This window comes from Labeo rohita, chromosome 17, assembly GCF_022985175.1.
Source record: "Labeo rohita strain BAU-BD-2019 chromosome 17, IGBB_LRoh.1.0, whole genome shotgun sequence".
Lineage (NCBI taxonomy): Eukaryota > Metazoa > Chordata > Actinopteri > Cypriniformes > Cyprinidae > Labeo > Labeo rohita.
This window is the reverse complement of record NC_066885.1, coordinates 12,675,920-12,691,617: the sequence shown is the minus strand read 5'-3', so window position 1 is coordinate 12,691,617 and position 15,698 is coordinate 12,675,920. Positions and strand designations below refer to the sequence as shown.

Below are 15,698 nucleotides of genomic sequence, written 5' to 3'. Positions count from 1 at the left end.
GTTAAATGTTATAAATAAAAAATTTATATTATATTATATTTTATAATATATTATAATCAAAATCAATTTAAGTTACTTGAACAATCTAAACACCTTTACATGAGAGAGCAATAATTAAAAATTGTAACAAAATTAAGAAAAATTTAAAATTTGAATAATTAAAATGCATTAAGCCTGCATTAACTATTAAATAAACATGTCAAACATACCTTTCATTACCTCATCATAACATGTCTGTTCATTAAAAAAGGTGAAAAATATTTACAATTAAAATTACATTATATTATAATTTCATTGTAATAAAAAATCAATTAAGGTCACTTATGAAAAGTTGGATAAACGGTCATAAACATCTTCACCTTATGCCAGAGCAATCATTTTTATAATTGTATATTTTACCCAGTATGCTGATTTGCTTGATGTGTGTCTGTAAATGGAAGATCATCCACAGAGGAGTGGAGTTATCCACACACATCTCTCTGCAGGCTCTCCCTCCATTATGACTCACAAGCACCTCCCCTTCTGCAGTTGCCCGAAAACCGATGATATCACCACCCACAAGCGGTGAAGTCAGGCAGCTAAAAGCCCAGAATTCTTTGCGGTCCAGCAGGTCACCTGGATTGACCGGCAGGTGCTTCGGGTTAATATGGGCTGGGTTACAGGAAGTGAATCCATAAGACAAAAATCCATTCAGAGCAGAAGACCTCAACGAGACCTTCAGGAACACACACTCTCCACAGCGCAACGGCCTGTGTGTGAACGCCAGGGCACAATCCTCACGTCTGTTATAGTAACGCACCGCTATGTGTTCAGTCAGCAGACGCAGACCGTTGCCATGGACACAGTGGAAATGCAAGTCATCGTTGAGCTGCCGTGACAGCACTGAGTTGAGGGCGTTTGGAGAGCTTGAGAAGGATGGCAGATCTTCCTGCAGGTCAAACTCAGAGCAGCTGCTTGACAGATGCCACTCATCCATGCCTTCATGTGTCACAGTAGTACAGAGATATTCAGCTGGCACCATCTTACTGTCTGGAAAACACACATACACACTGCATTTACACACATATCACACTTACATTTTTCTGCTTCTTGGATAATATTTATTAACATATTTATTAAGAAGGAAAGTCAACTGCCAAGCAACCAACGGAAAAAAACACTAGCAACCACATCAAATGATTTGTGCATTTTTATTTCCTCTATATTTTTTTTTTTCAAAAGTTTGGTGTCAATATTGTTAATGTTATTATTATTGTTATTATTACTATTATTATTATTAGATTCTGTTATTCAGCAAGGATTCATTAAATTTATTAACATTTCTTTTTGGATTAAATACTGTTCTTTTAAACAATCTATTCATCAAAGAATCTAGAAAAAAACTGGTTTCCAAAGAAATATTAAGCAGCACAAAACACAACTGTTTTCAACATTGATAATAATAATATAATATAATATAAAAAATATAATATAATATAATATAATATAATATAATATAATATAATATAATATATAATTGTTAGTTTACTTTTTGTACTGCCATGTTTATGACATCATAAAAGGTATGATTGACATATTATTTAATAGTTAATGCAGGGTTTATGCAGGGTTTCATTTCGTTAATGAAATTGATTTTGACTATAATTTATATATATATATATATATATATATATATATATATATATATTATAAATATATATATATATAAATATATATATATATATATATATATATATATATATATATATAAAAATATGAAGCACCAAACAGGAAATAATTATATAATGTCTAAATATATAAATGCAAATTGTGAATATATAGAAGTAAATCGGAATACATTTTCATAAATTGTGAATATACAGAATTAAATCTGAATACACAGTTGTAAGTCTGAATATAAAAGTAAAAAAATCTTAATATATAAATGTAAATCATGAAAATATAATTATAAATAAATTTGAATATAGAGATATAAGTCTAAATATTCTATTTATTAAAATATTATATTAAAATATTTCTTCTGATTTACTTCTATACATATATTATATTAATTATATTTCTATATATTCAGTTTTGTATATATATATATTCAGATTTATATATTTCAGTGTACATTTTTACATTCACACTACGCAATTTGCGTTCATATGTTCAGAATAATAACTACATATTAACAATTTACATTTATATATTCAAAAATATAACTATATATTCTGATTTCCTTATGATTTACATTTATATATTAAGATTTTTGTGTTTATAATCTGATACACATTTATATATTCTGATTTACAAATATATATTCTGATTTACTTCTATATATTCATATTTACAAAAATATATTCTAGCTTCTATATATCACAATTTACATTTATATATTCAGACTTTATATAATTATTTCCTGTTTGGCACTTCATAATATGTAATATAATATAATAAATAATGTAATATATTATTAAAAATATATTTTATAAATGTAAATTATTTTAAAATAATTGTGTTATTTTAAAATGCAATTAATATTTCATAATTTTACTGTTTTCCTATATTTTAAAATAAATACAGCCTTGGTGAGCATAAGCCTATTTCCAAAATATTGAAAAAGTCTTATTGACCCCAAACCTTTGAACAGTAGTGTATACACTATTATGCACTAATTTTAAATTATATTATTTTAATATTAATTTATTCCCGATTTCCTGATATTGATGTTGATTTAAAAAATTAGCAACTGCATAGCAACACCCTGGCAACCATCCACAACACTCTAGCATCTTGGCAATGGATTTTGCACGCATAAGCACCATTCATATTTTCTTCATAAAAATCTTATTGCTCATGTAGCCTGCAATCAGCAGCATCTGTATAATTGCACTGGGTGGTTTTTCATTTTGACCTAAGTCAGTAAAAACGTTGCCACTGGCTATCCACAGTGGACAGCCACTGATGAGAACACCAGAGCTTCAGCGATGGAAATTACTGGTCTGCTATAACTTTCACTGCAGCCGCATCAGCAGAAACGTTCTCAGACGCGGTAGATGTTCCTCTCTCGGTTGTTTTTAGTTTCTGGGCTCTACGTCGTTGTCATCCACTGAACTGCCTTTAGCTGACGCTGACTAGTCTAAACAGGAATTATTGAGACATAGAAGCTTCTGTGACACTGGGGTCATGAAACAGAAGATCAAAAGGAAGGAAACATGCATTGTTATTTCTGTAATTTTATTTTAACAATGCACATGCAGGTTATATGTGATGACCTACAATACAAGAGACCTTCCATCTAGCATTGAACCACTTTGACTAAATGCCAGATGTGGTGTGATCTACATTAGTGAGAACAGGAGGTGATTTTAGTCAAGGCATCTGGCCATCTGACTATAAACACATTTTAGAAGCAGGGGTAACGTGAGAGAGCACAGCATGTGCAGATCGCTCTCGGTATGATTAGTGTTCAACTATCAACCAGCTATGTATGTATATTTATACAGAGGCAAAGTGCAACTGTAAATAGGCTTGAATACACATAGTGGATGTTGCTAGCTAGATAAGAAGCAAAATATGACTGGGTGTGTATGTGTGTATTTGTCTCTCTAGTAGGTTTGAAAGCTGAGATCAGGTTATATAATGAAGGTTAAATTAGTCTAGCTGTCCCAAGGGTTAACTAATGTTACACCAACACTGACCTCTGATATCAATACACATACACACACATGCTGTGCTACAGTATGCTTTTGAACACGCCCCGTTTTCACTGACATACTGCTATCTGACTCTGTGGAAACACTGACTATTTTTACTCAAACGTAAAGGAGACAGAGAGAGAAGAGATCTTTTTAGAACATTATAGTAATGCATTCAATGTACCAGTGTTAATTTTGACAGCAAATTTTGATTTAGTTTTAGTCATATTTTAGTCATCTGAATTATTATTATGTTTTAGTTGACTAAATTTCACAAGATTTTAGTTGACAGAATCTACAGTATATTTAGTCAGCTAAAATCTAATGGGTTTAGTTAGTGTAAAGCATTTATTAAGCATTTCCCTAAAATTACCATAGGTTTGTATAGGTTTGATATTAAAGGGGTCATCGGATGCCCATTTTCCAGAAGTTGATATGATTCTTTAGGGTCTTAATGAAAAGTCTATAATATACTTTGGTTAAAAATTCTCAATGGCTGTGTAAAACAACACCCTTTTTACCTTGTCAAAATCAGCTCTGCAAAAATCATCTCATTCTGGTCGAGGCTGCTTTAAATGCAAATGAGCTCTGGTCGCCCCGCCCCTCTCCTCTCTCTGTGGAGAGACGAGTCTGTTTACTTTAGCCGCATTTAGCTGCGTTTACAAACTTAATCCACTGCATCTTCAGCAGCTCAGATGTCGGGAGTAAATGACGACCACTATGTTCATTATTACATCCAGCAACACAACACCTCAATCGCTCAATCAGAGATATTCTTGTCTAACTTACATGCCCTGCTCCAGCATCGAAACAAAGAGGGCGGACTGTTACAGCTGATCTGAGGTAAGACGCTCATGTCAATCAACTGTCGTGGGAGCGGCCTCTGTCGGTGTGACGCAACAACGACAGGCATCTGAACATGGCTCAATTTGAAAAAGGGAATATTATTTTTACAGATTAATTAAAAACCACTGCATGGATTTTTATCATTATAGGGTAGATTTGTACAAACAACATGTAAAAGTGAACTTAGCATCCGATGACCCCTTTTAGGTTTTATCAAGATAGATACCAATTTAACTGCTGTGACACGCAACATGCCTTAATATAAAAATGAAATCAAACCACTTATTATAAATAAACATGAACATGTTCTTCTTTTCAAAGAAATAGCAATGGTTATAAAAGCTAATTATGCTTTTCTTATAACTTGTTCACCACATTCTTCATTCTTTTAAGCAGACATATTTCTATAAATAAATTTAGGTTAATCTTTATTAGGGCTACAACAGTGATTCAGTCAAGAGCAGTGAGGTTTTTTTTTGCCTTTCTTTTGTTGCTTGATTAACATCAATGCCAAAAACAGTGGCAGCTAAATTAGGTCACGGTCCCTTTAATACAGAAAGCACAGATGCAATCATTTGACACTGAAGACTGCAATAATAGCTGTTAAAAATTCAGCTTTGCCATCACAGGAATAAATTATATTTATTATTTTATTAGAAAACTAGTATTTTACACTGTAAAAACATTTCACAATAGTACGTGTTTACTGTATTTAGATCCAAAAATTTGATTCTAACTTCAGAATTGTAAATTATTATTTTTTTTACAATAAGGTTCATTAGTTAACATTAGTTAACTACTTCAGTTAACATGAATTAAGAATGAACAATTTGTTTGTTAACATTAGTTAATGCACTGTGAACTAACAATGAACAACCGTATTTTTAACAGTATTTTTAACAATACCAAAGATAATAAATACTGTAATAAATGTATAGTTCATTGTTTGTTCATGTTAGTTAATACATTAACTAATGTTAACAAATAACACCTTATTCTTAAGTGTTTCCATGTTTTGTCAGTTTATGTTTTATATGTCATCTTTTTTTAGCGAAACACAATATATATATATATATATATATATATTGTAATTTAAAAAATAATAATAAATAAAATCCCAAAATAGTAAGTTTAGCTGTAGTTTAACTACTTTACCTTATGTTGGAACAGTAACTTGACAAGCTTAAGTTTCAAAAGTTTCCTAAATACTTTCAACCTTTGACTACATTACAGCTGCCAATCAATTTTTAGGTAAAAAATACTCAATAATAATATCAAACAACATCAACTGTATTCTCAATCTGTATGCTTTACCAAATAAACAGATATTAAATGCTTAATTAGATTAATTAAACGTGACCTTGTTCCTACAGAATCTCACTAAAACTAAATTATGAATGGAATAATTGCCATTCAACTGAGTTTACACAAATCGTTTTTCTCACTTTGCCAGCATACCAGAATTCCCCAGCATATGTTTTTCATTTTAAAAGTGAAAGTGTTGCTAGGCAACCGCTCCAATCTCTCCCATCTTTTTCCATTGGGCAGTTTTTGTAATTAGGATAAGAGGGTATAAATCTAGAATTCTATTTTTAAATGTTGTGAATTTAAATTGTTTAAACGTGCTGGGTGCACTGGAAACACACTGGCCTCTGTGAACTTTACAACTCATCGAGCGATCGGCGCGTGCTCAGTGAAGCGCGGCTCAGATACTGGCCCACATTACATGCCGACCAGAGCTCAGCAATTCCACTTGGAGCAAACTCTGAATGGCATGTCATCTGATCTGTGTAGAGAGTCACTTCACAGAGTCCGGCAAGCCAGCTTCAGGCAGTTTGGTTTGGGACATTATAAATTTGTAAAATCTAAAATTTCATGTGAGCGAAATGTGAACTTACCAAGTAGCTGTACTCCACGTGTCAGCCCATAAATGTCAATGATCGCCCAAACCGGCTCTCCGACTGGTACACCGCCGAAGAAGAAAATCGGAGGGCTGTTGTTAACACGGTAAAACACTCGTCCTGTGTTATCCAACCAGAAGGATAGAATGGTTCCTTCTTCACATTGTTCCTCAGGAAGCGCTCGGGCCCAAAATCCCCTTTCGCTAACTAGATCAGGGCAGGCGAACCGTGGCAGCCATGCTGAACTTAAATCAGATGGATCCACCATACTAAAACCCACTCGCAGGGCGCCACTCCAACATCCCTGTTTCTTTGTAATCTATAAGAGACCAAAAGTAAGAGTTAGCTAAAATCACACATATTTGAAAAAATAAATGCTAAAATTGTGTGACAAGTGCAATGCTGTAAATGGAGACCAGCAGACGCATTTATCAGACAGAGATTCTTGTTTTTTTCATTCCCAAACAACCTCATTCACCAGAACAAGATAACGGCACAACCTCACATGTTAGCATTTCTAGCATTCTCTTTTCTGTTTTCCCTTCCTAGGGAAAGTTTAAGATGGAGTGATATGAAAGAAGGATATGTGAGGGCTATTTTGGGACCACACAAAGTGCTTTACAGGAAACCGGTGAGAGTTGGGTTACCATACCTTGAGCCGGACCTGTTCATAGACTCTGACTGGCCGGTTGGTGAAGGTAATGGCATTACAGAAGCTGGCAAGTCGGCGCACGCTGCGCTGCGTCTTGTCCATCACGATTTGAGAGCCTTTCGTGTTGGCATGGAAACAGAGCGGCAGGGGGGCTGGCAGCGGTGGGCACATGCTCACCTTCAAGGGGTGGTGGCGAAGGGTTCCTCCATCTGAGAGATGGAAAAAATAGTTATATTCAACAGGCACTCATAACGGTGTAAATGCTTTTATTCTTTCTAAGAGCTTTGTGCTGGGTTTACAGAATAGAGGGAGGACAGTGGCTTCTGTCTCTGAATGAAAACCTTTATCAAGAACAGAGACAACAAAAGAGACACAGAGATAGAGACAGAATGCAGGTTTCTGCCACTCAGGGTGCCAAAAATGAGGTTATGTCTCCACACATACAAACACTGACACAATGGAAAGTCAACATCTTTACTCAAACATCAGACCCGGTCAAATTCTGTAACTACTTGACTTCATAGTATATATAGTACACAATTCCATGATGAGACAATAAATAATTAAATAATAAAAAATATATATAGCCATTAAAGAGCATCTAATCCGATGTGCATTGATTCTCACAGACGAACCTGGCTTGTGATCAAACACTCACTCCTCAACTCCTTTTCATATTTTCCCAGACCTCTTCGTAGCACCATGTCAAGGACACGGTCTTATTTCAGAGGCATTTCTCTCTTTAATTAAGTGCTGTTGACATTTCACTGGGTGTGAGTCAACGATTGAATCTTTAGCTTTTTGTTGCACAAACGAGAGACTGATTCTGCATACTTCACCTACTTTATCTGCATGATCTCTGTGTGGGCAAATGAGGACATGCAGTTGCAGGTGTGAGTGTATTTGTGTATGTGTTTATATGGGAATCATGAGACACTGTACTGTATACACACACACAGCCAAGTGGGACATAAATAGAAATAATATTCCAACACAAACTCCTGACCTCTATGTAATGACAAATACATGACAAACAATAAATGTGTTTGTTTTCATGGTGTTGATTTTCACTGCATTCTGTTCGACTGATCAAATTATATTTTCTATCCCATAACCCTAAAATGTAATCCTCAAAGACAACTTTCAACATTTTTATCTTTTCATAAACACACTATTTTGTGGAGGCAGTTGGCTGGTTTTTACAAAAAGGTGCCCCACACAAACAAACAGTTTAATCACTAATCACATATTTCAATATCTCTTATTTTTCCTGGTTTAAAGAGATGTTCTCTTGATACTAATGTCATGTCCCATTAAATTTGTGGACTCTCTCTCTCTCAGTGCTGTAGGCAATAGCAGGCCTAAGTGTCAGGATGACTCAGTGTCAGCTTCGTTCACTGAGTGGGTATAAACCTGAAATGCTCTATTATGCCTACTTTCCTTGTTCACAACAAGAAAGAGTGAAACCAATATAATTGGCAAATCGAAAACTATTTGTTTGTGTGTGTGGATGGACACAAAAAATATCCCTTTGAGGACATAGCCTACTCAAAAGTAAAAATCACTCCAAAGTAATGCTAAATAACACAAAGAATGTTGTATTATTTTTAATTATTATAAAAAATTATTATAAAATAGTTATTCTGTAGTAATTTATATTACCTTATGGATTCCTGAAAGACAAACTGTTGATTAGTGTTTATCTACAGTAGAAACAGCTCTCACAGAATAAAAAGCAAACCATCTGAAATGCATTTTAGTTGGAGAAACAGAAAATAAAGTAATTTGTTACATGAGAGGACTCTGAGCAACAAGTAGACTGTGTTTACGTTACAATAACGTCTTTATAATAATGAGGAAAATATATTTTCAGTCAGATAATTTGAGGAAAATGCAGACATAATTACTTTTTTTCTAAAAGTAATTCAGATAACTTATATTCACATGCGAGTTCAAACAAGTTATTCGAAATTATTATGAAAAGACGCAATACTGGCACTCACCTAAAGTGGTACGGGTTACCTGGCCACCCATTTCTGCACATCGATGTTCACACAACAAAATCCTGCAAAAATATCTTGCTTGTGGTCTTCAGCAGCTTTGCATGTCAAAATAAAGTAACTCGCAGTGTGTGCCAGATACTCCTCTGGAGTGTGATAGTACAGCACACATACAAACGCGCTCCCATTCAGTGAGACCCTTCAGCGAGGATTCGTATTAGCATAGGAGGCGGGGCTTGGGAAGTGTACTGCTCATTGATTGGCTCATGAAGATTAATTAGCTTACGTGCACGGAAAGTTACAAAGCAACTTCTGAATGACCCGATTAATATGTAGCAGGGACAGTAATATTAAATTTCGCACTGCTGATGGATCCGTATCTGCGCTGCCCATAAAATGATAGAGACTAAAATAACCCTTGAAGGATCCATAATTTGTTTTAGTTGTTTTAGTAGACTGAAAATAGGAGTTAAGTAGAAACCGGTGATTCCTTTGACATTTATGTATCACTATTTTTGCTGTATCGTTCTAGCTTGACCACAAATTTCTAGCATCACACACAAAAAAAGAAAAACGTTTTAAATAACATAGCAATCACAGTGTGGTCAAGCTGACACTGTTTCTTGATCAAATCAACTTCACTTTAAATGATTATCTTATTGATAATCACTGAATTCAGTAGAAACGTATTCTTTTGCGAGTGTGTGTGTATATATAAACACAATCACACCTGCAGACACTTTGTGTTTATATAAAGGTCAAAATGACCGAAGACATTAATCATCAGTGTCTTTCCTAAGCTCATCATGATTAAATAAACAAAGTGCACAATGTTTTCTACTGAATTCTGTTTTGGCCGTTTACTACTGGCCAGTTAAGAATTCTTCCAAAAGAAAGAAAAAAGAAAAGAAAAAGTTACAAATGTGCAGTTCTTGATACTGACGCCGTATGACAATTCTTAATTTCGATAAACACAAGAAAATAAATACTGAAAACAAGTTATAACTTGCAGTTCAGTAAGTCAGATGACCAAATGTGACCCTACCACAAAACCAGTCATAAGGGTCAATTTTTGGAAATTGAGATTTATACATCATCTAAAAGCTGAATAAATGTGTTTTCCATTGATGTTTGTTAGGATAGGACAATATTTGGCCGAGAACTATTTGAAACTCTGAAATCTGAGGGTGAAAAAAATCTAAATATTGAGAAAATCGCCTTTAAAGTTCAATGAAGTCCAAATTAAGTTCTTAGCAATACAAATTACTAAGTTTACGGTAGGAAATTTACAAAATATCTTCATGGGACATAACCTTTACTTAATATCCTAATGATTTTTGGCATAAAAGAAAAATCGATCATTTTTTCCAGTGTATTTTTGCCTATTACTACAAATATACCCGTGCTACTTACGACTGGTTTTGTGGTCCAGGGTCACAAATGATTCAGTGAAAGATCCGTCAGACCTATTCCAACAGGTAACTCGACTTTATGAACAACTCATTAAAAGAACCGGCGCTAATAAGTCATTTATAAACTACACTGGCGCGTCGTGTTCGATTCCCTTAAAACAACAAAAAAAGTAATTTGTTTGTAAATCGCTGTGCAATGGTTCTCTTAAAAGAACCGCGAGTCGTTTATTTGTGATTCAGATTTCTGATTCAGTAAAAAGAACCGGCTCATAAGAGTCATGGTTCCGGAATCGCTTTACCGTGGTTACGCCATACAGTTTTGACATAGTAAAATTGTAGTCGTTTATATGCGAATCGGACTACTTTAAGTTGTATGTTTGTGAGCGCAGGACAGTTTAATAGAAAGGCGTTTCCTGCCATAATTTAACGATACATGGTCTTGTTATTGAATCACATTTAATGAACTCACATTCAGAACTCTAGTAAAGTATTATTTATTTTGCCGGTCGCTATAGATTCACTCGATGCAGAAAAAAACTGTCATTTATATGAGGTCACAAAGAAGCACAGGAATCATTTTTAATCAGGCAAGGCAGTGCAATTTCTCTGTCGTCCACTGAAGGGTGCCCTGCGCTCACTAAACACGTTTCCATCTCGCCAGTCCTCACGTGTAGATTATGCATCAATATTCTATGCATTTTATGCATCGTTTTCAACAAGGCTAGTAGATGGTTGTTCTGCCAAAGACAAACTTTGGCATAGGATCAGAATTTTATTCATGCAGCTGCATTATATGTGTGCATGGAGTGTGTGTGTCTCCTCTGGTGATGTTCTGCCCCTATGCTTCCCCTCAGCACCCTCTCAGACACAGTCTAATTCTGTGTCCAGTAGTTTGAACAACTTCCTCTGCAGGGAAACAAAAGACATATATATGTGTGTGTGTGTGCGTGTGTGTAAACTAATATGTCCACAGCTGGAGGCTCTGGTGAAGGCCGTTCTGACACTGATTAAGCCTCTCGAGGCCTTGACAGATTCAGAAGCTTAAGAGTGAGAGAGGGTAGAGAAAGAGGAAATAAGTAAAAGGAATGAAAGTCAGACAGAGGGAAAGAGAGGGAGACAGAGAGAAAGACAGGAGTGAAAAGTAGCAGTAGTAGGACATGGCATTACAGTCCAGACACTGAGTCTCGTGGCTGACCTGAATGAATGCGGAATGAGCCAACTTTTGTTCAGAATATAACAAAGTTTGTATAAGGATGAAGCTCTTCAAGCATTTATCCATAGGCACAGCAGGACGAATAACGTTAGAAGTTTCTTAAAGCTGCAGTAGTGATAGCTATAATGCTAATTTATTAATTACTGTTAAATGTATAAACTTTAAATGAAGGAAAAATTACAAAACTAAATATTAACCTTAAAAGAAAGGAAAACATACTATTTTTATAAACTATTAACTATTTTTTATGCTTTGAAAGGCTTAATTTAATTAGTAAATAATAATAAAACACTATTAATTTATGTGTAAACTTTTTAAATGAAGGAAAAATGACAATAATAAGTGTTAAATTACTGAAATGTTGAATTATGATTATTATAAATGCCGTTTTAAGACAATTCGATTGTACGAATGTATAGAGACAGCTCATGAATGCATTTAAAGCAGTTATTGGCTTTTGAGGTTGTGAAGTTGAATAAGACATACTGTAATATAAAGTATAAATTTTGCAGATGAATAACTGTTCTCCCCCAGTAGCACTTGTATGCGACCTTTTTCAGACAATTTAGGAACATCTCTCTCTGTCTCACTCTCAGCAAATAGCTGTTTAACTGTCTGACAGCAAGCAAAGTGAAAAGAGCATGGGTCAAAAACTCACGCTAAAAGCCAGAGTTTGATTTTTACAAGTCTAAATGTCACCACCGACAAGCTCCACGAGACTCTTGCTATAATGTGACTCCAGTATACGTTAATAATATGAAAGGAATATTCAGTCTGTTGCATTGTGTCTGTCATGAATATACTATAAAACATACTCCCCGAATCTTTTAGAATGCAACAATTGTCCATGTGGGATGAGCAACATTTGATTTGAATACTGAATAGCGCATTACGTGCTGTTTAGCAGGCAAAAGCAAATTATCTTGTTTCTTTTAGAAATAGCTAAATTATATATAATTTGTGTTATTGTGCGAGGCAGTGGATTAGAGAGGACTGTGTGTGTGTGTGTGTGTACATGCTTGTGTGGCCAGTATGACCTTATTAGCGGTTTAGAGAGATGTGTGCACTAAGTCTTAGAAGACCACCAACAGTGAACCCATCAGAGCCCGGCAATCAATACAGACACACACACACACGCATACACACACAGCACTCATGCAGAGTGCCGATTGCTCTCTTTCATCAGCCTACGTCATAAATATCAAAGCTGTCAGTCTCAACCGGGTATGACAGCATTGCATGCACGCACCCACACTGCCACTTTAACAGGAAGAGTGAGGCCATGCCCTTCCGATGCAGACATCAAGGCCTTTAAATAGATTTCTCCTATCTTTTATAAACTATAATTGTCATTTTTTAAGCCAGTGGTTCACAAACAGCAAGTTAAAGCTCCAAATCTAGATTCTGAAGCAACACAGGTGAAAAAAAAAACACTCTCCTAAGCTTTGATATAAATTCAAGTGACTGGAAAATATCTGTGTGCTTACAGTATTTTTCAATTGGATACACACTATGACTGCAGCCATACACCAAGGCGTCATTGCTCATGCTAATGTGCTGGAAACAAATACCATTTCTGCAAAACTGTTGACACGTTCTTATTGCCTTCACACAATTTGCAGTTCTGGTGCACCGTTCAAAACTCCATGCACAACGTTATGCTCATTTCTCATCTAAAGTCCTTAAAAAACAATGAGATAATGCAGATTAAGATGTCTTACTTGTGCAAACACAACCAAAATTATACTTTTATCCGTTGTCTTAAATACCTACAAATTACATTATTGCTCAATGAAATAAAAAGAAATAGAACAAGCAAGAGAACGAGGAAGAAGAAGAGGCAGAAAGATAGTTATTTTAAAGAAATACTGTAATAAAACAAATTATGCAAAACAATGTTTCTATTTCAGGATTTTTAACTCACCTTAGTCAGGTTAGACTCCAGTTTACCATGGATGAAATCAAGGCCGTGACGGATAGAGTTACAGTTTTTACAATGGTAAAGTCCTAGTTTATATTTTCAAAATGTACAATTTTCAAAACTTTTCCTTTTTGTGGAAAAAACGTTGAACAGTTAGTATGTTGGTAAACAACAGTACAATCTATTTTTATCCCTGTCAAAATTAAGTGTGATGCTTCCCTGACTAAGGTACTACGGCATTTTAGTGTGATGTTAAAAAAAAAAATCTAAGATTATGAGATTAAAGTCATAATATTTTGAGAATAAATTCGTAATTACGACAATAAAGCCAAAATATTTCGTCAATAAAGTCAAAATTATGAGAATAAAGTCAAAATGTAATTTTAACTTCATTCGCATAACATTTTGAATTATTCTCGTAATATTGACTTTATTCTTGAAACATTTCGACTTTATTCTTAAAACATTTCGACTTTAATCTGGAAATATTTAGACTTAATTCCCATAATTTCGACTTTATTCTTGAAACATTTCAACTTTATTCTCGTAATTTTGACTTCATTCGCGTAACATTTTGAATTATTCTCGTAATATTGCCTTTATTCTTGAAACATTTCGACTTTATTCTTGAAACATTTAAACTTTAATCTGGAAATATTTTAATATTTTAATATTTCGACTTTATTCTCAAAACATTTCGACTTTATTCCCAAAATATTTAGACTTGATTCCCGTAATTTCAACTTTATTCTCGAAACATTCCAGCTTTATTCTCGTAACATTTTGAATTATTCTCGTAATATTGACTTTATTCTTGAAACATTTTGACTTCATTCTTGTAATTTCAATTTTATTCTCAAAATATTACGACTTTAATCTTGTAGATTAATATATATATATATATATATATATAGCAATTTTTTTTTTTTTTTTGCAGCATAATGTCTACTTATTACTTAATGTGTAAATGTCACTTTTCTGATTCTTACGGGATCATTTGGTTCTGACGGCAGAGTTGCCAGGTCCGCAGTCCCGCTGAATTGAGCTACTTTTAAACTGTTGCCACGGGTTGATTTTTTCCCCGTGGGTTAACAGTTTGACATATTGCACTTCTCACTGAAATGCCTATACTGAAATATTTTACATTCTACCAGTGATAAAGGTATGGGAATTTTATATTGTCATTGGGCTACTTTTGGCCTATTTCTGACTGACTATTGGTATAGTGTTGTTGCGCAAGATCTGGCAACCCTGTCTGACGACTGTGCGTAAAGATTCAAGAACAGTACAGGTGCATCTCAATAAATTAGAATGTCGTGGAAAAGTTCATTTATTTCAGTAATTCAACTCAAATTGTGAAACTTGTGTATTAAATAAATTCAATGCACACAGGCTGAAGTAGTTTAAGTCTTTGGTTCTTTTAATTGTGATGATTTTGCCTCACATTTAACAAAAACCCACCAATTCACTATCTCAGCAATTTAGAATATGGTGACATGCCAATCAGCTAATCAACTCAAAACACCTGCAAAGGTTTCCTAAGCCTTCTAAATGGTCTCTCAGTTTGGTTCACTAGGCTACACAATCATGGGAAAGACTGGTGATCTGACAGTTGTCCAGAAGACAATCATTGACACCCTTCACAAGCTGGGTAAGCCATAAACATTCATTGCCAAAGAAGCTGGCTGTTCACAGAGTGCTGTATCCAAGCATGTTAACAGAAAGTTGAGTGGAAGGATAAAGTGTGGAAGAAAAAGATGCACAACCAACCGAGAGAACCGCAGCCTTAAGAGGCTTGTCAAGCAAAATTGATTCAAGAATTTGGGTGAACTTCACAAGGAATGGGCTGAGGCTGGGATCAAGGCATCAAGCGTGTCAAGGAATTTTGTCAGTTGTCGTCTTCCTCTTGTTAAGCCACTGCTGAACCACAGACAACATCAGAGGCGTCTTACCTGGGCCAAGGAGAAGAAATGGACTGTTGCCCAGTGGTCCAAAGTCCTCCTTTCAGATGAGAGCAAGTTTTGTATTTCATTTGGAAACCAAGGTCCTAGAGTCTGGAGGAAGGGTGGAGAA

General features: G+C 34.7%; 1 protein-coding gene across 2 annotated transcripts in view; it reads right to left on the bottom strand.

Annotated features, from left to right (window-relative positions):
- neurl1ab (neuralized E3 ubiquitin protein ligase 1Ab) overlaps window positions 1-15,698 on the bottom strand; it is a 50,946-nt gene that overhangs the window by 2,143 nt on the left and 33,105 nt on the right. Inside the window, exons 1-4 of one of the 2 annotated variants that reach the window (XM_051133544.1) lie at window positions 9,083-9,251; window positions 7,080-7,288; window positions 6,425-6,746; window positions 400-1,029 (exon numbers count right to left, since the gene is read on the bottom strand). In XM_051133544.1, the coding sequence (XP_050989501.1) occupies window positions 400-1,029; window positions 6,425-6,746; window positions 7,080-7,288; window positions 9,083-9,113 (1,192 nt within the window). In that variant the 5' untranslated portion in view covers window positions 9,114-9,251. Of the gene's footprint in view, window positions 1-399; window positions 1,030-6,424; window positions 6,747-7,079; window positions 7,289-9,082; window positions 9,252-15,698 lie in introns of those variants that run through there. The other variant, XM_051133545.1, reaches the window with a different exon arrangement.